At 37.9% G+C, this 21,842-nt stretch overlaps 1 protein-coding gene across 2 annotated transcripts in view; it reads right to left on the bottom strand.

Annotated features, from left to right (window-relative positions):
• Nucleotides 1-21,842, bottom strand: part of LOC150090865 (glycine receptor subunit alpha-1-like) — a 300,163-nt gene that overhangs the window by 170,294 nt on the left and 108,027 nt on the right. For both annotated transcript variants that reach the window (XM_090380406.1, XM_090380412.1), the window contains exon 2: nucleotides 14,765-14,853. In XM_090380406.1, the coding sequence (XP_090236532.1) occupies nucleotides 14,765-14,853 (89 nt within the window). The remainder of the gene's footprint in view (nucleotides 1-14,764; nucleotides 14,854-21,842) is intronic.

Below are 21,842 nucleotides of genomic sequence, written 5' to 3'. Positions count from 1 at the left end.
CAGGATACCACCACACCACAGGGCATCGAACGCTCCCTTAAAGTCCACGAACAAGCCGAGTACATACTGACCCTCGCTCTCGGCGACAATCTGAAAAACTGATCTAATGGCGCCTTCTATCGACCGTCCTTTTCTAAATCCAAATTGTTTGTCAGACAAGAGATTCAAACTCTCATATTTCATTTGAATTCTCCACAGTACCAATCTTTCTAACACTTTCCCGAAATTCGGTAACAGTGCTATAGGTCGGTAGGAGGTCAGCTCGTTCAAGGCGTTCTCCGGACTTTTCAGGATTACCCCCAGGAAAACATCTTTCGGCTGAACACTGGTTGAGGAGGCTTCCATCCTCAACAATTCATGCTGAGGGAAATGGACGAATATGTCTCTCAAGTCTTGTATCAATAATATCGATACAAGACTTGAGAGACATATTCGAGTCGAGGCCACACCAGAGTGTTGGGCAGTACAATAAGAGCTGTAGAGTGAGGGAGGGAATAGGAATTCCTTCAGTGAACCTAAGTGATCATGTGTGAAATTTTTGGAATTTTTCCATCAATATACTTTTTCAATATGCCGTACTGTTGTAATGGAAAACCGTGTCTTTCATGTTATTGATGTGGGCAGGAGCAGCAGTGCGTAGCACACGCTTCTTGATTAGACCGGGGTTCGAGCCCGTGACCATCAAATACAGAGGATGCGGAAAGGTCAGGGAATGACCACCTATTATCCTCGGAGCAATATGGCCTTAGTTGCTAATGCTCCTAAAAAAACAAATAACAAATATCATGTTATTGACTGTTAACAGAGCTGTCATAGTGACGTACTTCGGTAAAATTTAGTTTCGGCCCCAGTCTTGCACCAAGCACACTGCTCATTCAGCGCCCCCTATATTAATCACCATGCCTCTTCTCAATATCATGGAGAAATATCTTCACATTGTCTGCAAAAAGAAAATGCAGCATATTCCAGAACTAGTAATATATGGAAGATCATTAATGTAAACTGCAATGAGAACGCAATTTTCACTTTTGACATGCGCTCTATATCTCGTGTTGGCCAAGTGACTAGCAATTCAGGTATACAGTGGACTAACGATTCTATACCTCTGAAACTTCATCTGTTTAGTTATGGACATGAGATAGAGTCAAAAGGACATGAAGTCTGTGTTGGCGACACAACCTCGTTCTGTCATATCAAACTTCTCGTTAGCAGTTACATTGTGCGAAAGAGATTTGTAATTGTAGATATGCCTTGGCGAGAGCTGTGCTGTTCATTACAGAGAAGGATTATACATTATTGAGAAAGTTTAGGGTGATCAAAGGATAGACAGCATGCCTGTTGTTTTTAGCAGTTCTTAGGTTTCCTTTTTTAAAAAGAAGGGCGACATTGGTGGTTTTTAGGATCTTCAGTCAAGTGCCAGCCTACTGCAACTTGGTGCGGTTCAGCAGTAGCTTGGCCAACTGACTCTAGAGTAATTTTTGAGAGGAATTACAGAAATGCCATCGAAACCTGCAGCTTTGTTGGTGCCCTGTAGGTCAGCCTCGAAGATGAGCCTAGAAATGAGGTCCATATATATGAACAAGAAGCCTCATCACGGCAAAAGATGTTCGTAGCACCATTAGAGTCAGGGCCGGTTCGAGGTATTTGGTTACGAGGAGGGGAGGCATTCCTGCGCCCCCTTCCAGATATAAAAAAATTTAAGATGTTTTTATTGAGTTAATATTTTTATTTTTGCTAGAGAAAAGTTAAAAAGACAAATGTAAACACAAAAAAAGACAACCAGAATATTTATGTTTTAATGGTCATATTAAAATATTAACAATAAAAATTTTACAAAAGAGTAAATTTTCTATAAGGACATTTATCAAAATACTAGCAGCGGGTTGCAGTTACGCTTGCCTTTAATTTATATAATAATAATAGTTATTAGTAATAATAGTAATTAAATTTTAGCCGCTCATGTGAAAGAAATAGGATGCACATAGGACTGTAGCCAATCACTTATATTTATACCAAATTTCAAATCGGTATCCCATCTGGAAGTGGAAGGATTTGGAGACAGACTGATACTTGACAATACTTAATAGTAGATGCTTTCAGAATAAATATAGATTTTACATTACATTAAGTTACATCAAAGCTATTTAAAAATACAAAACAAAAATTTAAGAATTTTTTGTTATTAACACCGAATGTCATATTTTTATCGAGTGCCAAACGAAATTCCTTCATCAGAAAATTTATTAATGACGTCGGTAAATTCCAAATTTGCAGCCACATCATTTTCAATTGATAGTATTGCTAATGAATTTAATCTTGCCTGCGATATTGATGATCGCAAATATGTTTTAATTCGCTAAAACTGCTTTCCCCACTTGCTACAGTTAGTGGAATTGTCAGCATAACTCTCAATGATACCCATAAATTTGGCAACGTATCTTGTAATTTATTGTTATTTATAAATTTCAAAATACATTGTCTTTATCAGGTACCTTATCAGCGTTTCAATTTCTTGACACAAATCTTCACCATTTACATCACACTCAACTTTTATCACTTAATTTAATTTCACTTATAATTAGAAGCTTCTTGAACGAATGAACAGAAAGAAGTGATCGCTATTTCAGCAAAAATGTAAACGGAAATGCAGGAAGGGGCCAAATGGGAGCAATAAACTCTAGTCCGCAGTAGGGATACTTGAAAAATAAAATCCTTTAGCTACAAATAGGTTGAGATACAAATTGAAGGGTGGACATATGTTTTTCTCAAGACATATATTAACAAGCCTCTACCCTGATACCTCTTTCAGAGAAGAGCCTGGAAGAAGGTAATAAAAGCGTCCCTTTCAAAGGAGCTGCCATTGTTTCGCAAACTCAGTCCATCTCTGAGGGGTGTGAGAGAAAATTTTCGGTTAGTCTGGCGACCTGGGTTCTCTATCCATTTTCGCTAAAAATCTTTGAAAGGCGGAGGGCCTTTGCATCGGACGCATGCCACGTGGCTAATGCATTTTAAGCTGTTTACTGCACTATAGAGAAAGAAAGGGACACAGAAAGGGCCTCTACATCTTCCCCCAAATCTTTCGTTTTTCCCCTTCAACGAAGCAATATGCGCCCTCTTAAACCTTCGACAACCCCAATGTCATGCGCCCCCAAAGCATCAGCGACTCGGACGAATAGCTCGGGCCGGCCCTCATAAGAGTAAACGAACATCTTTTGCCCTGATGGGATTTCTGTGATGTTTCTTCCAAGCTAAACTGACTCGCGAGTCGTGCGCGCTCGAAGTGTTGTTAAAGTAGCTCCTCAAAGGCTTGATGATAACATTGTGAGAACTGATCCTACACGAATGCTATAAGCCTTTTGTGATATTTGTTAAAGTGGTCGTAGTCAGTGCTGAATCTCGTAATGTTGTGAAAACGATCTTTTACACAATGTTGTATCATCATGAGCGTGGACCCTAGTGCAACGTACGTTTTTTTTTTTTTTTTTATGTGAAAAGATCTTTGGCAACACTTAAATTTCGGACTGAAGTAAAACCGATCTTTTACACAATGTTGTATCATCATGAGCGTGGACCCTAGTGCAACGTACGTTCTTTTTTTTTTTTTATGTGAAAACATCTTTGGCAACACTTAAATTTCGGACTGAAGTAAAACCAATTTGTCACGAAAATGCAACGCGAGAATGACACAAATTACGTCACTTCCTAAATGCGCTAATGTCACTAACGTTGATACTTGATCTGAAAAAACATCTTTGGCGACACCTACTAAATTTCGGTCCGAAAGTCAGTGTTCGGCCCGTTGGCCAAGATATGAAACGGAAATGGCAAAAATTATGTTACTCCCTAAATGACGCTAATGTAGTCACAAATGTTGCTTCGGCAGAGTAAATAGCTGCGTGCATATAAAACTTTACATCGTTATTTCGGACTGAAGTAAAACTGATGAACGATGTAAGTTGAACGAACATTTACATAATTTAGGAAGTAGCTGGTGTGAGCCCCCCCCGCCCCCGCTACTTCCTAAATGATGCTAATGGCGTTAACTCAGTCCCTAACGTTGATTCGGTAGAGTAAGTAGCGAGAATTAGCATAAAACGTTACATCGTTCATAACTCCAGTCCGATTTTAAAACGATTCTGATTTTCGTTAAAGATTTTTTCACATAAAACATCTTTCGTGCGTACAGGGTACACACGCGCTTTTTTTTTTTTTTTAATGAAACTTTCCCCTTTGTCCTCCTTCCCCCGAGATCTGATTCACCTGCACTACCCTTGTCATAGAATGATGTGTCCTCGTGGGTAGCACATTTGGTAGAATCGCCGTCCTCCCCCACACGGGGTGGAAAAGACCTGAGTTCGAGTCCCGTAGATGGCGTAAGGAATTTTTTTGGACCTTTTTCACAACGTGGCTGAGTTGGTCGACTCAGCCGAGGGTAGAGTCGTTTTTCTTCTAGAAACTTCTCAAACAGAAATTCTACCACAGAAACGTACACCATTTACAAACAGTATATAAATAAATTTTCTGTTTATACTCCGGGACGACGAAACAGTCAGAGGAGTTAACAAGGTAGACAGAATACAAGAAACAGCACCGTATTCAGCAGTCACGGGCTTGAACCCCGGTCACTCAAGGCACGTGTACTTATGCACCCGCGCGCATGACCACTAGGCTACGGCGGCCTTACGGAGCAATATGGCTTTAGTCTCTGATGCTCCTAATATCTTAATACAACAAGAACAGAACTTTTGTAAGATATAAAATCTTAAAAGTAAAATATTTTATACAAAAGTGAGATTAATTTAAGTAAAGCTTCTGATATAGCAATATGGGAAAGCAAAACATTACTAGTCACGAATATTATTTAGATAATGGGTCACTCGCTAGGGATTTAATTAAACAAGATAATAGAGAAGGGAGCGGTAAGCTTGACAAAGGCTAGTGGCAATAGGGGGTGCACTTCAGCTCCCAGCACACAGGAATAACGAAAACAATGGAAACAGGTAGCAGCGGCTATTGGCGAGTACGTGTGAATAATTATGGCCCCGAAAGAACAATACGGCAAAGGACCGAGTTTGTTGGGACATTCCTTTGATCGGTGACACCTGGAGAAGAGACGGGTAGTAAATACAGGAAAAAATGCTAGGGTGAGATTTAAGACTGGCGTCTGGCTGTCGGTGATAGCAAGTTGGGATCTTAGGAAGAAAAAGTGTTAAGTGAAACAGAACGATGGCGGCGAACTTCAAAGCAGCGGACTGCCTGGGAAAATTTACAAATTTCTTAAAATGAGGAGTTGGATAGAGCACTGAAGAGACAGCTTGAGAAAAATTAAAACGGGCGAATAGGACAGAGTGAAAGTTGATAAAATGAGAAGATTGGTTAATACTGAGAACTAGGTATTGCCTGACATATAGGGGCGATACGTAATTCAGATGAACAAAAAGTGAGTGAAAGGGGGGAGACACATGACAGTTGAGATTTTTGTCGGTGTTTGTGGAAATGGGTTAAATTAGTCACAGAGTTGAGTTTGTGGGTGTTTATGGAAATGAGTTAGGGGACACAAGTTGAGTTTTTTGTCGGTGTTTGTGGAAATAGGTTAGTAAAGACAGGGAAGGTTGAGATATTTGTCGGTGTCGGAAAATATGTGTTAATAACACTGACAGTTGAGTTTTGACGTGTTAGAATATATGGAGTGTAAGGAGAATAAGCTTGTCCGTCATTGGAAGGCAAGGGCAGTGGCCGTATGCAGAAAGTCTAATCCGTCATGGAGGAAGGCAAGGGTAGTGGCCCATAAGCAAACGAGCGCTGTGAAATATTTCCTTGTGAATGTTTTAATAAGGTGGAGAGAGAAGGAGCGAAATCCGCAGAATTAGTAGCTCGAGAGAAGGAGCGAAAACGCGGAATTAGTAGCTCGATGAGAAGGAGGAAGCCCCTTTTGATGTCCCAGACAGTAGGAAGCAGCATTTGTATCGAAACTAACAGGTGGTGAGGGCAAAGTGCGAAGACGGAGCGAAGCCGAAAAATTAGTAGCCCGATCCGGATGGAGAAAGGACGCCAGACCCATGCAGCCAAGAGTTCCGGAAAATTATCTGTAGCAGATTCAGGAGAAATAAGATGAAGGAAAACCTTAGAAGACAGCCTGGAGAGCCTAAGATGGAAGCTTGAAACCTCCCTGGGAAAGAAAGGAACAAGATAGAAGTAGGTGAGAGATATATTAAGTACTGTAAGTTAATAAGGACTGTTAGTGAAACAGTATAGTAATTAATTAAAAAGGGGTAGCAATAGAAAGTAAAATGATAGAAATGATCTCTGAAGTAAGTTATATATACTAACAGAGTTATGTTAAAAAAGGGTTAATGTAAAATGCAAGGGAAACGAAGGAATGAGTAACAGATGAAATTGATGTACAAATAGCTATAATGTGTTAGAAGGGTAGTAAGGTTTATAAAGAGGGACTGAATATGTTTTATCGATAGATAATTGAGTTATATGAGCAACTTTGAACATGTGTTTTACTGATGAAGATTTGTTGGTTTATCAGAAAGACTAATAAAAAAAATAGAGACTGAAGGAAGGTTAAGATTGGTCTACAAGTATATTGCAACAGAGTGGTGAGAACACAGAGCATAATGATGAAAGTAGCATATTTGATTGTTAATATATGAAACAGAATTGTATCCAGGAGTAAGTGAAATAGGTATAGTGAATGTATAAGTGTTAGGAGTTAGTTAGAGCAAGAAGAATGAATCAGGTGTTTTCATACAATGGTCAACTCAGATTAACTAGTGAAGGATAACAGGAATAAGAATAATATATGCAAGGTATCTTTGATTTAACTTTGTATGTCATATTACATGCTATCTAGTTCAGTTGTATCTCATGTTGTATATATATATATGTAAATAAACTTTGTTGTTTATTAATTTTAGTGCTTTTGTTATTCTTGAACACTCAGCTTTTCCGAAGGGAATTATACATAATTGAGAAGTTCCCTTGAGTCTGGAATTCTCCTGTGAAGCAAAGTCAGATGCGTAAGTGGTGGTATAAGATAGTATGAATCAGAGCTGTACTACTCAATATGTTCTACGTAGATAATAATATTAGTAAAATAATAAAAGGAGTTTACCTCAATATAGTGCGTAGAACACTTCCTTATGATACCCTCCAGAAATTTAAACGGAAAAAACGAAAAAATCGAAAACTTACCGGTACATTAGAGTAAAATATAAATAATTAAATAATCAATTTAACACAATTCAAATCAATATAAAACAATTAAAATACAAATTAACGCAATTAAAATACAAATTAACGCAATTAAAAGAATAACGAAAATATTCAAAACGATTTTCCTTCCTGAAGCTACAACGCTTTTCGACCGTATGTCGTGATCACAGGAATGAAAATTCAGGAATTTAGGTTAGGAAGCTTCGCGATAAATTAAAAAATTATCTACATCCGAACGATTGGTCTGTATTGAAGACCTCCATAGATTTGCGACGGGAAGCACAGGCCTCAGAAATAAAAGACAGACACGTTAATAAGTTGCAAACATTATCGGATAGGTCAAGACACGTTCATGCGAATTCTAACACATTGTCGCGGGCTTGCGACCAAGTTCATACGAGTTGGGTGACATCCCCCCCCACAGATACACAACGTGCTACCACAGAATATGTCAGCTATTTCACGAACACCCTCTCACCCGGTATCCAACGAACCGACATATCAACAGGTTACAAATCTTTCCTCGTGTACACTATCGCAGGACCAGATTTCGCTTTTATCCAAAGAACTAAATTATAATTTACCCCGCGAAAACTGCCTAAAAAACAATGCGTAATTGATATTGAATTTGGACTTCGTAATGTTCCACAAAAAGATGTATTTATTCAACAAGTTAACCAAGTAGTGAATAACATAAAAGAAACGCGACTTCCTAAATTGAATACACATGACAGTTGATAAAGAGGTCTATATAGAGGTCTATATAGTTATAAGGAAACAAAACAAAATAAGGAATATTTAATAACATTATTAATATTCAAATAAAATTAAAGAAAAGTAAAACATCATTATATATAAACTCCAAAATATTACCCCCCCCCCACACTTTGCTGTTGATAGAAAGCTTTCCCTGCAGATTGCGTCGGGTATAATGGCATCATCACGATGCGTGTGGTATTTGTTAGAAAGATGCTTGAGTTTGGTCCTCTCAGCCTTCTTGAAGTCGAGACTGTTATGAAGCAGGTAATGATTCTTAAAATTTATTTATTTTTTGTTTTTATTATACTTGTTAGCCCTGGCTTAGTGCGGGTATGAAGCTCTACAGTTGTGGGTTTTTCACCATACTCCAAAAATAGTCTGACTTTCAACAGGGGAAGGAGGACTAAAGCAGTATTGCTGGGAATCATTGAGCTATAATGATCATGTAGCAGTAAAAAAATCCCGCATTACTGTTGTGGGGGGGATGAACCATAGGCCCATTAAAGTTAGCCCATCTGGAATTGCTCCTGATGGTTAGTGCAGTTCCTACTACGCTCGCACCGATCATTGGTTTGAAATTATGGGAAGAAAAACAAATCCTTTGGATTCATGACATCAAATTTATCCTTGTTATCAACAGTAAAACACTTTGAACATTTCACTGTTGTGTGCAGCAGTGAAATTCTACTTGAAGTGTCCTTTGGAATTCCAGCATTGCAAATTCAGTGCAAGGCAGTGTTATTTTTTTCTTGTTATTTACTATGTATTTTTCTTTTTAAGGTAGTGTTAATGAAGTGTTGGGAAACTAACACTTGCAGTCTCTCTCTCGCACACACACAGTTATTTAAATAAATTTAAATGTGTAGTTTTGTAGCGACTCTTTTATAACAGTGTTATGATTTCTGTCCGCTTAGTTTTTCTTCCGAATGCATGTCGTTAGTGCATTATAAATAAATGAAATCCGTTAAACTCACGGCAGTAATGTCTTCAATAGCCTTAATGCAGCACATTTATGCATTCGTATCCCAGCAACATCAAACCCATTATGATGACCTTTAACATTAAGTCTTCGAATAAGGACGGCGTTCTTCTCGTTGCTTCAAACAAATAAAAGTAGTGTTTATTAAAAATACAGCAGAGAAGTGGGATCACAACATCTGCAGGTTGCAACTATTTGTGCATTTTTTATATCGTACTTGGGATATGAATTTTTGTTTTGCATACCCTCTATTAATACGACGCGTTAGCAACGAGTATCATTAAAATCTGTTTTAATATTTTACACTAGCGCTGTTTAAGTTTCTTCCAGGGTATCGCGTTTCTCTTCAGGGTTGAGTGTTAGCTGTCAAAAAGAGCTCCTTAGCATTCAGTACAGATTAGATGTAGAAATGTTTTTAGTATCAGCGTGTTTGCAGAAATGAATTATATAAACATGGTTAAAAAGTTTCAGCTCAGAAGAAGATACAGAATTTATAGTTCGATGATATCTTTTGGAAAAAAAAAAAAAAAAAAAAAAAAAAAACTGTTACTTCATAATTTTCAGCCACTAAAATTTGTGTATGGCTGTTTTTTTGGAATTAAATGTCTTTGCCTTAGAAGATTCGGCAGGCGCCATACCTCTATCAAAATTTTATACTCCGTCTTTAGCTAAAAGTAGTCACATTGTTTTTCATCAATGAGCGCAGTCGTCCTAAGAAGGGGGGAGGTTAAAGAAGATAAATCCTACGATAGATTTGGAGGGGGTTTTCTTAGTAAATTTTAAAGAATCAACAAACAGATGAGTCTGCCGTGGTGCAGTTGTTATTTGGTTTTTTTAGGGGCATTAGCAACTAAGGCCAATTGCTCCGTGGATATGCGGTGGTCATTCCCTGACCTTTCCGCATCCTCCGTATTTGGTGGTCACGGGCTTGAACCACGGTCTAATCAAGAAGCGTGTGCTACGCACTGCCCCTGGCTACGGAGGCAGCCCTCGTGGTGCAGTACATAATTGAAATGTTATATAATTATGAAATACATATGAGTTGGTTATAGTTGTAGAAAGGAAGAACATAACTTAATGAGGTAGTATATAGTAAAAGATCATAATACTATATTTAAAAACTTCAACAATAACTGTCTTAAATACTAGAGTTTGCATAACTAGTTTTTCGAAGGGAACATGATAGGCGTTCATAAAAACAGATAAATGACTCGACAGTGAGGAATCATAAAATAATTATGATTGATTGTTTTTGGGATTACTTGGCATACATACTACCTTTTTTTTGACATAGTGCTCCATTTCACGTGATTTTTCATGTATTATGTCTATGCAAGGTTCACAGGCCGATTTGCATGTTATGAGGACTGAAAAGCCCATAACTCACGGGGGTAGAACCTAATCCCCCTTTCCAGTACTGGCTCACTACAACCCTGTTTGAAGAGGCTTCGAAGCGTTATTCACTCTGACAGAATTCGAATAGAGAACGCCCAAACGATTATAAAATGGCCATCCGCTTTATACGGTCACAGAAGACAACAATTATAATGTTTTGCGTTGAAGTGCGGAATGGGCAAGTTCAGTTGAGCCAGTAGAACAGGAGTCAATAAGATTAACAAATTTAAAGGCGCAAGTACAATTGGAGTCAGATAAATATCCTCAGCCTAACAGTTAATGGAACTGTCTGAAACTTGCATATCGGTACATTATGACATATATATAAAAAAAAAAAAAAAAAGGTAAACTACAGCCATTATCCTTTGTTTCAGAAATGGCCTTGTGTATTAGAGGATTGAATAAGCCAAAGCGTGCTCCTCTTCGCTCTAAACAAAATAGCAGATTGCATGCTTCACCTACCTGCACAACTCTGCAGCAACGTTTTCTCTTTTATACTGTGATTGTATTTTGCTACACACTCTGGTATTAACTAGGTTTTTTTCCTATATACTTAAGTGTTAAATAAATAATTATTTATTTTATACTCAGTTGATTATAATTAAATAAAGTGCAGAAGATGCTGTGACCAACCGTAATCAAGACAGTACGGGATAAAGAACATAACAGAATTCTTGGCGGTTGTTCTGTAAAAGCGGGAAAACTATGACATGAAGCGTGAGTATATCTTGTCTAAATTTTGTATTCGCTGATTGGTTTTCCAGATAAAATAATCCCACACACCTGCAGAAGTCGTATTCAACAGACCAACCATCGAATACACGAATTTAGAAAACGAATACGCTGACGCTTCATAGCCTTCCCAAGAGGGAAGAAGGCATAGTCGCGTTAAATTTGTAAACCGCTGAATTATGAGAATAAATCATTCTGATCTGGAAGCAGAATCGAACTAATGCTCTTGCATGAGTTCGATTGTTCTGTAAATTCGTTCTGTTCGATTATTAAACAAAAAAAATTTATCGCAAATAGAAAAAAATGAATGGGGTATCAGTTTATGTTGTAGGGTTTTCAGGCACATCAGCATCTTAAACCATATTGCGCAGTATGTATTATGTCTGTACATGTGTGTGCGTTCATGGACCGATTTGCACTTGTGCGGGCTGAAAAACCGGAATAACTCACGGAGAAAAACACTGCTCCCTCCGCCTGAAATCGGCTAACTACAGACTCGATTGAAGAGAACTTTAAAAATTCCTTCAGTCATAAACGGGACTCGGAACTCATACTTTTCCAAACGACTGACAAGTGACGAAACCATTATACCGATACAGGGTATAAGTAATGTTTATGGTGAAGGGGTTAATAGGCACCAACTCCTTCATTATCAGGACAACGCACCAAGCAAGTAGTATTCTGTGGCATTACCCTGACCTGTACAGTGTAGGTGTGGCACGATTTGTTGCTCCATTTGATCTCTTTATGTCGTTTAAACCAATGGAAGAACGATCTGTAACCAGTCCCAAATGACCGAGTGGTCAAACGTGGTTGCAGCTTACGTCACTGCTAAATACGGTAATGTTCCTGAACTCTATTTTATCTCCTTTGACCTTATGTGGCCGTCCCAGACTACATATTAAAATTTATTTATTTTGTATGATATTTCAAGTTCACTGGGATTATACTGAAAGAGAATGCAGCCTACCATAGAAGTACGTGTGTGCAACTCCCACCAGATAGTAGACGCACTCACAATAATTCTTTTTTTTAATTTTATATCTGGACCTTTAATTGCGCTTCTTGCGGGGAAATTAGAAAACTATAATCCTATCCTTGTTCTTGGCCTAATTTGGCAACAGAATGAAAGAGTTCTTTCATCTTGCCAAAAAAGTCAACTACCGTTGACTCTGGAAGGTTCAAAATGGATTGCAAAACGACAAACAATTTCGTATTTAAATGAAACCTCTTTAAGAGTTCGTCAGCTTCGTACTGCGATCTATCTGTGACGCTTGACCCTTTTATTGGTGGTGTACTTTCGTATACGGCCGGTCAAACCTAATTCGCTAGTGTCGGCGAGCGGTGAAAAGGCGGCTGAGAGTGCAGTTTGCACGATTATGCCGTCAAGAAGATTAATTAACGTCAAAATAAAAACTTGTCGTTAATTGTCTCCATCTGTAATTTTTCACAAAACGTTACTAGTCATTAACAAAAAAAAAAAAAAAAAAACCCGAAAATAACCAAAAAAAACAGGAAAGCAAATGAGACAGTCCGCATTTTTTATGATTGTGTGTCTAAATAAATATGCTTTTTTTTGTTTGTATAATTTGTCTTTTTAAATCATGAGACTGCTGTTGCAACTTTAGTGTGTTTCGCCTGAATATTAATGCTCAAGTTGTAAAGAAATGTATATTTTAGTCATACTTTTTCCCAAAGCAGATATTTTGCATAATTAGGTAAAATGACATGTTTTGAAAATTAAACAAAACAGTCTTGAAACCAATACGTATCCTGATTAGTCTCTCTACAAAAAAAAACTTGATATATAGTATATTATTTAATTTTTATTCATCCAAATTTAAGCTGTTGATGAAAAGAGCTTTTACTAAAATTTAAAACGGTCGTACCAGAGCTGTTATCTAAATAAATAAATAGTCAAAATATAAATTGATGTAAAAAGAATACAGCAACTTTCAGTCCATTTTCTGGAAATTCTCTTTGCAACTGAGAACTGCTAAGCAGTCAGCCATATAGTCTGTCAGCTATATGGCGCAACGACAGCTATTCTTGTTGGATGCAAGGTAATGCGGCCGCAATGGAGCACAAAAGTTCGGTTAAATTCATCGATCACCCTCAGTAAAGCGTCGGTTTAGCAGTGCAGGGCTTCCCATGAAGAGCTAATAAAATAATATAGAGTCCACGTGCAAGCTTTCATCAGATTCGGGCTTTTGTTTCAGGTGTCAAAACACTGTACTGACCCTTGAAACAAAAGTCCGAATTCAAGGTTACATACAAATACTTTCTGAGGGAGGGGCATACAAGAATCACTCAGACTATCTCATTTGCTTCACGGGGCTATTTTGGCTTGACGTAGCTGAGTAATCAAATTAAAAGTGCAGTAGTATACGCGTTCAAGTTTACCTGGTTAGAATTCTGATGACGGCTAAATGAGGTTAATGATAATATTCTTGCCAATGATTAGTTGCAAGCTCCTCTGATCTATTCGGTCATGCCGAGTATAAACAGAACTAGTGAATAAAGGAGACACTCTCAATTATGTGTGGGTTGTTTATTAAGCAGCAGGAGACCAATAAATAAATAAAATAAACTTTCCGCTTATACTCTAGGACAACTACGTAAGGTCAGAGGAGTTTACAAGATAGAAGGAATGCAAGAACATCGCTGTATTTAAGGGGCAGGTAGTAGACATCAGGGTACCGCATAATGTCACCAGCGGAAGAGAGCAGGCAAGTCACAGTTAAATCAAACTGATGAAAAGACAAAACAATGCTAATAAGAATTTCAAAATTCAACTAAATTGTGCCTTTATGAAACCAAAAATCTTAAACATAACAATGGAAATTTTTAAAAAAAATTAAATGTGTCATGCATTGCATTTTGTGTTTGAAAAATATACGATGTCGCTTTAGTTTATGCTGTCAAGATGACCAAATATCTTCGCCTCCTAGTACACTGCCATTAAATAGGTAATAGCTTATTAATAGACCATAAGATAACAGGTTTCGGGCATTTCATATCGTTTCCTCGGTTTTGCACTACTTGGGAGGGGAGGGGGATGTTAAATAAAATTTTACAATGTGGGAGAGTTGTAGGAAAAATCGTTAAGGAATAATGGGAGCGGATCGACTTACATAATGTGTCAATGGCCCAAATTTCGTCCCCCCCCCAGTTCAGTTCATGACGGAAGAGAAAAGAAATAGAACTACAAGACGAAAAAAGAAAAACATTACGTATTCACAGGTAATACTAATATCCTCCTTAACTTTATGATGGAATTGTACGCTAGTGAGTAATAATACTCACGAACAGGTCTCAGGGTTTTCTCAAGGGCGAGAGCTAAACAGTATTAAGTTTTAATTATCATGTAGCAGTTTAAACAAAAAAAAAAAAAAAAAAATTATATTTTATCATACGGAAAAGGGGTTAATAGTCCCTTAGCTCCTACTGATGAACATTCAGTCATACCAACAAATTCCTGAACCCCAGCAACGTCAGTCACCTACGCTGAACACAGCTAGTTCGTTGGCATATACAGTGATTCCATACAAAAAAACAAGATATCTAACTTGTTTTCAGTCCTTACATTCTCATTTAATTTCCAAACCTTTCCTTTCCAAGCAAGAAAAACAAGTAAGCAAACTTAAAATATAGAAAGCATTACAGTAAACTTACTTTTAGGAAATGTAGGCGTAACCCTTCTGTCATAATCTCTCAAAAGACTGTCTAAGATGTTCAAGTTTCTGTCTGGATTCAACTGTACGCTACAAGGAAAAAAAAAATACACAAATCTGTTACTAAATGAAATGGTTTGTAGCTAGTTTGCATCAATATGCGTAAGTAAAAATGATAATCGATATCTGAAAAATATTAAATTTGTTACCTTTACGCAGACGTTAAAATGTTTGTTTGTTGTTTGGTTTTTAGGAGCATTAGCAACTAAGGCATTATTGCTCCGGGAATATGCGGTGGTCATTCCCTGACCTTTCTGCATCCTCCGTATTTGGTGGTGACGGGCTCGAACCCCGGTCTAATCAAGAAGCGTGTGCTACGCACAGTTGCTCCTTCCCACCAGGCACTTTAAAATGCAACTTCACTTCTAAAACAGAACGTGAATGTCTCAATGACAATAAATAAAACTGTTTCTTCGATTTCTACATTAGAAGTCAAAAGGAAGGGGGGGGCAGGAGTTGTAAACGATTCGGCAGAAAGTAGTAGGAATTTAGGAGCACAAGTGATTAAGGCCATATTGCTCATACATTGTCTGTAAATTGCACGTGTTCTGTGGTTGTTGTAGTAGGGTTTTAGAAGCATCAGCGTCTAAGGCCATAATGCTCTACAGGGTGTCTCAAAAATATTGGTACAAACGTTTAGGGGAGGTAGGTAACATCTAAAGGAATGTAAATCGCATAGCCGGAAACGTCACCGTAAGTCGGTACACGGCGCTGTTCATCAGTTCGCGAGAGGGAAAATTTCTGGTTAGCATGCATCGATATACGAACTGTGAGCTGGCAGACATGCACCTAGTGTATGGATTAGCAGAGGGCAATGAACGAGCCGCTCAAAGAATTTATGGAGAACGCTTCCCAGACAGACATGTACCGGACCACCGTTTGTTTGCGCGTGTGCATCAAAATTTGTGCGATTACGGGTCATTTAGAGGTAACAGGAGTAGTGTGGGAAGGCCATGTTCGACGAGAACTCCCGCCATGGAAGAAAGTGTGTTGAATGCCGTCCGGAATAATCCTACTACCAGCACACGTGCCGTTGCCTCTGCCTCAGGAGTGTCTCGTTGCAGTGTACAGCGTGTCTGGCACGACCATTCTTTATAACCCCTTTCATCTCCAAAAGGTTCAGTTACTGCTCCCCCAACATCATCCTGCATGTGTGGCGTTTGTGCAGTGGTTTCTCCAAGAAAGTGTTCAAGACTTGAATTTTCCAGCCTATGTTTTGGTCACGGATGAGGCCTATTTCACTCGGGAAGGCTTATTCAATCAGCACAATGCTCATGTGTGCGCCCCCATGCGGCACAACATCGCTTCGCAATAAATGTGTGGGCAGGTATGGTCGGTGACTGCTTAGTCGGCCCATACTTGTTACCATCCTGCATGAACTCCGCTAAATATCGGATCTTTCTTGAACAAGTTCTACCAGGTTTACTTGACCATGTTCCAGCAAATGTGAGACGCAACATTTTTGGTTTCAACATGACGGGGCGCCTGCCCATTATGGAAGGTGTGTTCGTGACCATTTGAACAGGCGTTTTGGGCGTCGATGGATTGGCCATGGTGGACCCATTGCCTGGCCCCCAACGCTCACCTGATTTATCGAGCCTTGATTTCTTTCTGTGGGGGGGAGCCCTCAAATCTATCGTGTATGAATCGCCTGTGGAGACGGAACTGGATCTCGTGGCGAGACTCGTCTGCGCTGCTGCTACTGTCAAAGAAACTCCAGGTGTGTTCGACCGTGTCCGCCAATCCAGGCTGCGTCGGTGTCACGCATGCTTCGCGTCTCATGGTGGAACCTTCGAGCATCTGTTGTAACATCATGAAATGCATCCATCTCGTACTCCATTGTTAATATTATGTCAAATAAATGTTTGCCACTAATGTCTTGTGTCATTTCTGCTTCTTGTGCCTCTGCTACTACTTTCCCGTGACGTTTCCGGTTATGGGTTCCTATGCGATTCACATTCCTTAAGATGTTACCTACCTCCCCTAAACGTTTGTACTAATATTTTTGAGACACCCTGTATATATGCTGTCTGTAAATTGAGTGCGCTTGAGGTAGATTTTCTGTTTGCTGGACACCTGAGTTTCCGGCAGGAAAAACCATGCTGTCCTCGCCTGAGACCGACTAACTCAGCCACGTTGTGAAAAAGGCCGATAAAAATTCCTCACATTATCGACGGGACTCGAACTAAGTTCTTTTAACCCAGTGTGGGGAGGACGGCTAGTATACCAACTGTGCTACCACGAAGGCGCGTATTTCAAATATTAGGTAGTCTCATTTTAAATAAATGGGGGTTAACCTTTTGGCGATCCCATTTGTTTGAAAATAATGCAATACCAGAGCAACTCGTTATGAAGGCATGGTAGTTCTGCTGTTTGTGGTAAGATCACTGAATTAATCTGACACAAGGCAGTTTAAATCCTGATGGCCACAAAAACATATGCAAGAACAAGGTATTCCTCCCAACTGCATATAAATGGATGAAAATTTTTAGAAACACGGCAGTCTACTGCAACTGGTTGATGTTCAGGAAATTCATTATATCGGCCTAATGTTAAAATCGAGGGATCAAGAAACTCTTTCTTAATGATTATCACTCAGTCGCTAATCTCTCACAAATAAATAAATTTTCTGTTTATACTCCGGGACGACCAAACAGTCAGAGGAGTTAACAAGATAGACAGAATACAAGAAACAGCACCGTATTCAGCAGTCACGGGCTTGAACCCCGGTCACTCAAGGCACGTGTACTTAAGCACCCGCGCGCCTGACCACTAGGCTACGGCGGCTGAACTGCTGAAGAGCAGTGTTGCCAACTCTTAATAATATTTCCCGCTAGCCGCATACTCAAAATCCGCTATTTTTAACACTTAACCCGCCAAATTTTTTAAATTTTCATTTGTTTGTACTTTGTAGTGAATAAAAACAAACAAACAAATAGTATATATAAATAGTTATTTATTTTCTGTTTTTAATATAAAATCAATATCTAAAAATCTAAATTAATTTCGAAATTCAATATCTCCTCATCATATGCTTCTTGTGTACCTATTTTGCGAAGCACTTCTTCAGGTAAAACTATTTTTACAACACTTTTGAGCCCGTATCGTACTGATAAGATTGCATTAACCATGCCAACACTCATTCTGTTGCGTGTTTTGTTTTTTACTAGATTTAAGTTGCTGAATATTCTTTCCACATCTGCATTGGATAATGGCAAAATTAAAATACCCAATGCAAATTGGCTAATTTCTTTAAATGGATTTTCACCGCTTGCATCTGGATATTTCCAAACTTCTGACCAAAACTTCATTGTATTGTTGATGTTTTCCCATTTAACAAGAGTAATGTTTATATACTGTTGCTCATTTTTTTCAATTTGATTCAAAAGATTTGTCTACTCTTTGTACTTCAGATAAGATAGGTTTTAAAAATAAAATATACGCTAAATTACTTTCATCTTTGAACATTGAATAAAGAAGTTGTGCAGTATAACGTTTGTCAGTCAAACGAGTTATTTCAAAATGGGCTTTTATTTCAATATACTGTTCTAAAATTCTTGTTATAGCAACTTCAATGGATAATCACCTTGTTTGACACGAATGAACTATCTTTTTCGGATCTGCACCATCGTTTATGGCACTGTATAAACATTTGAATTGATTTTGTCAGCTAGTGGATTTACTAAACCAATTATAAGTTTCAGCGATCATGAATTCTAGACTTCTAGGGAATGTTTCGCGGGTTGCATGAGATACTGCTAATTGCAAAGAATGACATACGCATTTAATTAATATCAATTTCGGTACATCGGACTTCAAATGTGTATAAACGCTGTTATTAACTCCAATCATAACGCTAGCATTATCTGTCCCAATGCCCACAAATTATTTAAATTCTGGTTTAAATCGTTTCAGCTAATTCATCATATTATTTTTGGTATATTGTAATTATGAAAGCTAGATTAAATGATACTGAAAACAGACTGGCTCTGATGCCGTAGCCTAGTGGTCAGGCGCGCGGGTGCATAAGTACACGTGCCTTGAGTGACCGGAGTTCAAGCCCGTGACTGCTGAATACGGTACTGTTTCTTGTATTCTGTGTATCTTGTAAACTCCTCTGACCGTTTGGTCGTCCCGGAGTATAAACAGAAAATTTATTTAAAGGAAGTTTAAAATTTTCCGGCGTTATTTTAATTGAATTTGAAATATTTTCAGCGTTACATTGATCTAATTCTACAAGAGCTAAGAATGTAGAAACTCTTTTATCGAATTGCTCATCATAATACACAATTGCAATACCTAATAGTTTTGTTACACTAATATCGTTTGATTCATCTAGTAACAAACTATAATTTGAAAAGCCATTGAGCACTGACTATAATAAATCTGTCTGAAAGTGGGGGTGTAGGATATATTTTATAACGCCGTTGCATTTTGTTTGATGAATTTTTAAAGTTTTGGCTGTTTGATCTTGGAATGCATTCTTACATAATTCACCAAGGTGGTCTATTGCCAGTATTGACGAGTGAGCACAACAAACAAACTTAACTTTGCTTCAGCTTCCACTGTTTGTAAATTCTTGGTGCGAAAATTTAATTTAGATTGGTTGCCTGATCTATTAGGTGAAAATGGTTCTTCTACTGACTTAATATGTTTGAAAGTTTTTAAATGACTTTTAATGTTATGTCGGTAATTGGGATCGCATTTCTTGGAAGCCAATCAAATACGACGAATAAAAATTATTCAATGCCATTTCTTCGCGGTTTCAAAAAAGGCGTCATTAGAATTTTTCCCACATTTTTAGATTTGATTCAACAATTAAAGCTATGACCCAACGGTCAGATCGTTTGACCGCGGGTGTAACTACGTAAAATTGTTGGGGTTCTCCTCAGGGAAATTCCAGAATAATATAAAACCGATTCTTCGCTTTATAAAAAAAGACAACAAAAAACTATGAAATATGATATCCCTACTATGTTTACGATGTATATCGATAAAACATTTCAATTATGAAATATTTATATTGTTAATTAAATAATTACTTGAACAATTAATTTAATATTTGTTAAATAAATATTTCTTAATTTAAATGTTATATTGCCAAAATATATAAAATGCTAAACATTTATACTCTTCCCGCTAAAAAATCCGCTATCCGCTATTTCATATTTTAATCCGCTAAACCTGAAGCAATTCCGCTAAATCTAGCGGGAAAACCGCTAAAATGGCAACACTGCTGAAGAGAAATTGAAATTCCGTATTAAATGAAGGATTGTCGGGGACCGGAATATCAGCGGATGTTCTGGTTGCGTTGTACTGGTTATAAAGGAAGCGAAGATTGTGTTTAAATTTTCTTTTTACTTTAAATCAAAGTTCGTTGAAGGTTCGCTACAATTGTATGGAGTGTATGTAATCAGTATTAAATGATGCAATAAAACGGACCTTTTCCTCAATCAGTCAGTTTATTTAAACGGTATATTTGAATCCATAACCTCATCGCGAATTTCGCCTGTTCCCAATCATCGAAGGAACATATCCCCTGTGAATACGAAAGGTACGGCACATTGTCATGAAACATTAACGAGGTGCAGCAAATCGGATAGGACAGACAGGACGACAGCAGTTACATATCAGAGTATTAGAGTTTTTGGAACGAGAATTTATTAAAATTGTTCAAACATCCACAAATTCGTGTTTGTTTGTTTTTTGTGTTTTTTTTTATTTTTTTAGTGTTGGATGTAACAATTCCCAAATTCAGTGAGGGAATAAATGGCAGTCAGATGCCAATAAGGGGGCCCTAATACCCTCAATTTGGTTATTTTATTTTATTAATAACAAGATACACAACAGGTAACCATTAACAGTGTATCTGAGATAATATGAAATCCAACAGGAAGATTGATATAGATTCAAACATTAAAATCATATGTACAAAAGAGGATTGCATTAAGTTAAGTTACCGGTAAAACAAGTAATAATTAATCAGTTAGAGAATAGAAAAATAATAAAACACATAAATAATAATAGACTACAATAATTAAATGAGAGCTAGTCATTTGGCATTTGAAGTGAAGAGGCAAACTTGTGGATGGAGTTCATCAGTGACTGGGAGTTGTCAAAGAAGTCAATGAGAGAGTGATTTGCTGATTCTGTTCAGTGGACTGAACTTCATAAAGTCCGTGGTGGCAGAGTCAAGGCGAAACGGTGTAAGATTCCTGACTTGTCTACAAGGAGCACTGAAGTTTATTTTACTCAGGATATCAGATGCTTCATAAGTTCCAGTGATTACATTGGCTAGAAGGGTGATGTCAGCAGTAACTCTTCTGGTGCGCAGAGGCCTCAGATGAAAGTAATCACACAGCGATTCATAATACACTGAGTGATAGAATATAGGATTGCGGTACGTAAGGTAACGGACAAAATTTTTTTGGACTGCTTCAATTTTGTTAGTTAAAGTCTTTGTGTGAGGATTCCAGATGGGTGAACTGAATTCAAGGATTGGCAGAACAATAGTTTTATAAACGATAACCGCATATCTGTAGTTTTTGAACTTGTACGTGTTTCGTTTGATGAATCCCAGTGTTTTGAATTAAAATTCAAAGCACTGGGATTCATCAAACTGGTGATTTTAAGGACATTGGCATCGAATTTAGCACTGCTGGAGAAGAGAATCCCCAAGTCGTTAACTTGGTCACACCTTTCGATGATCACAGAGTTAATACTGTACTCCGTATTTATTAGTTGTGGAGATCTGCCGTATGAGAAAGAAATTACTTTGCACTTCGAGGGGTTAGCAGACAAGCCATTCAGAGATAGCCACAGAGAGAATTTATTGAGAGCACATTGAAGCTGTTGAGAATCGTTAATCTCCTTCACTGCTGAGTAGATCTTAAGATCATCTGCATAGAGAGCAACTTGAACATTGGAGGTGTAGATGAACGAAGGAAGATCATTTACAAAAACAATGAAGAGAAGGGGACCTAAGAGGGAGCCTTGTGGTACTCCACTTAGTGGTATAA

The sequence above is a fragment of the Mastigoproctus giganteus genome, chromosome 1 (genome assembly GCF_048544385.1).
Source record: "Mastigoproctus giganteus isolate SK-2022 chromosome 1, ASM4854438v1, whole genome shotgun sequence".
Classification (NCBI taxonomy): Eukaryota; Metazoa; Arthropoda; class Arachnida; order Uropygi; family Thelyphonidae; genus Mastigoproctus; species Mastigoproctus giganteus.
The sequence above is the reverse complement of the archived record's forward strand: the minus strand, read 5'-3'. Positions and strand labels throughout refer to the sequence as shown.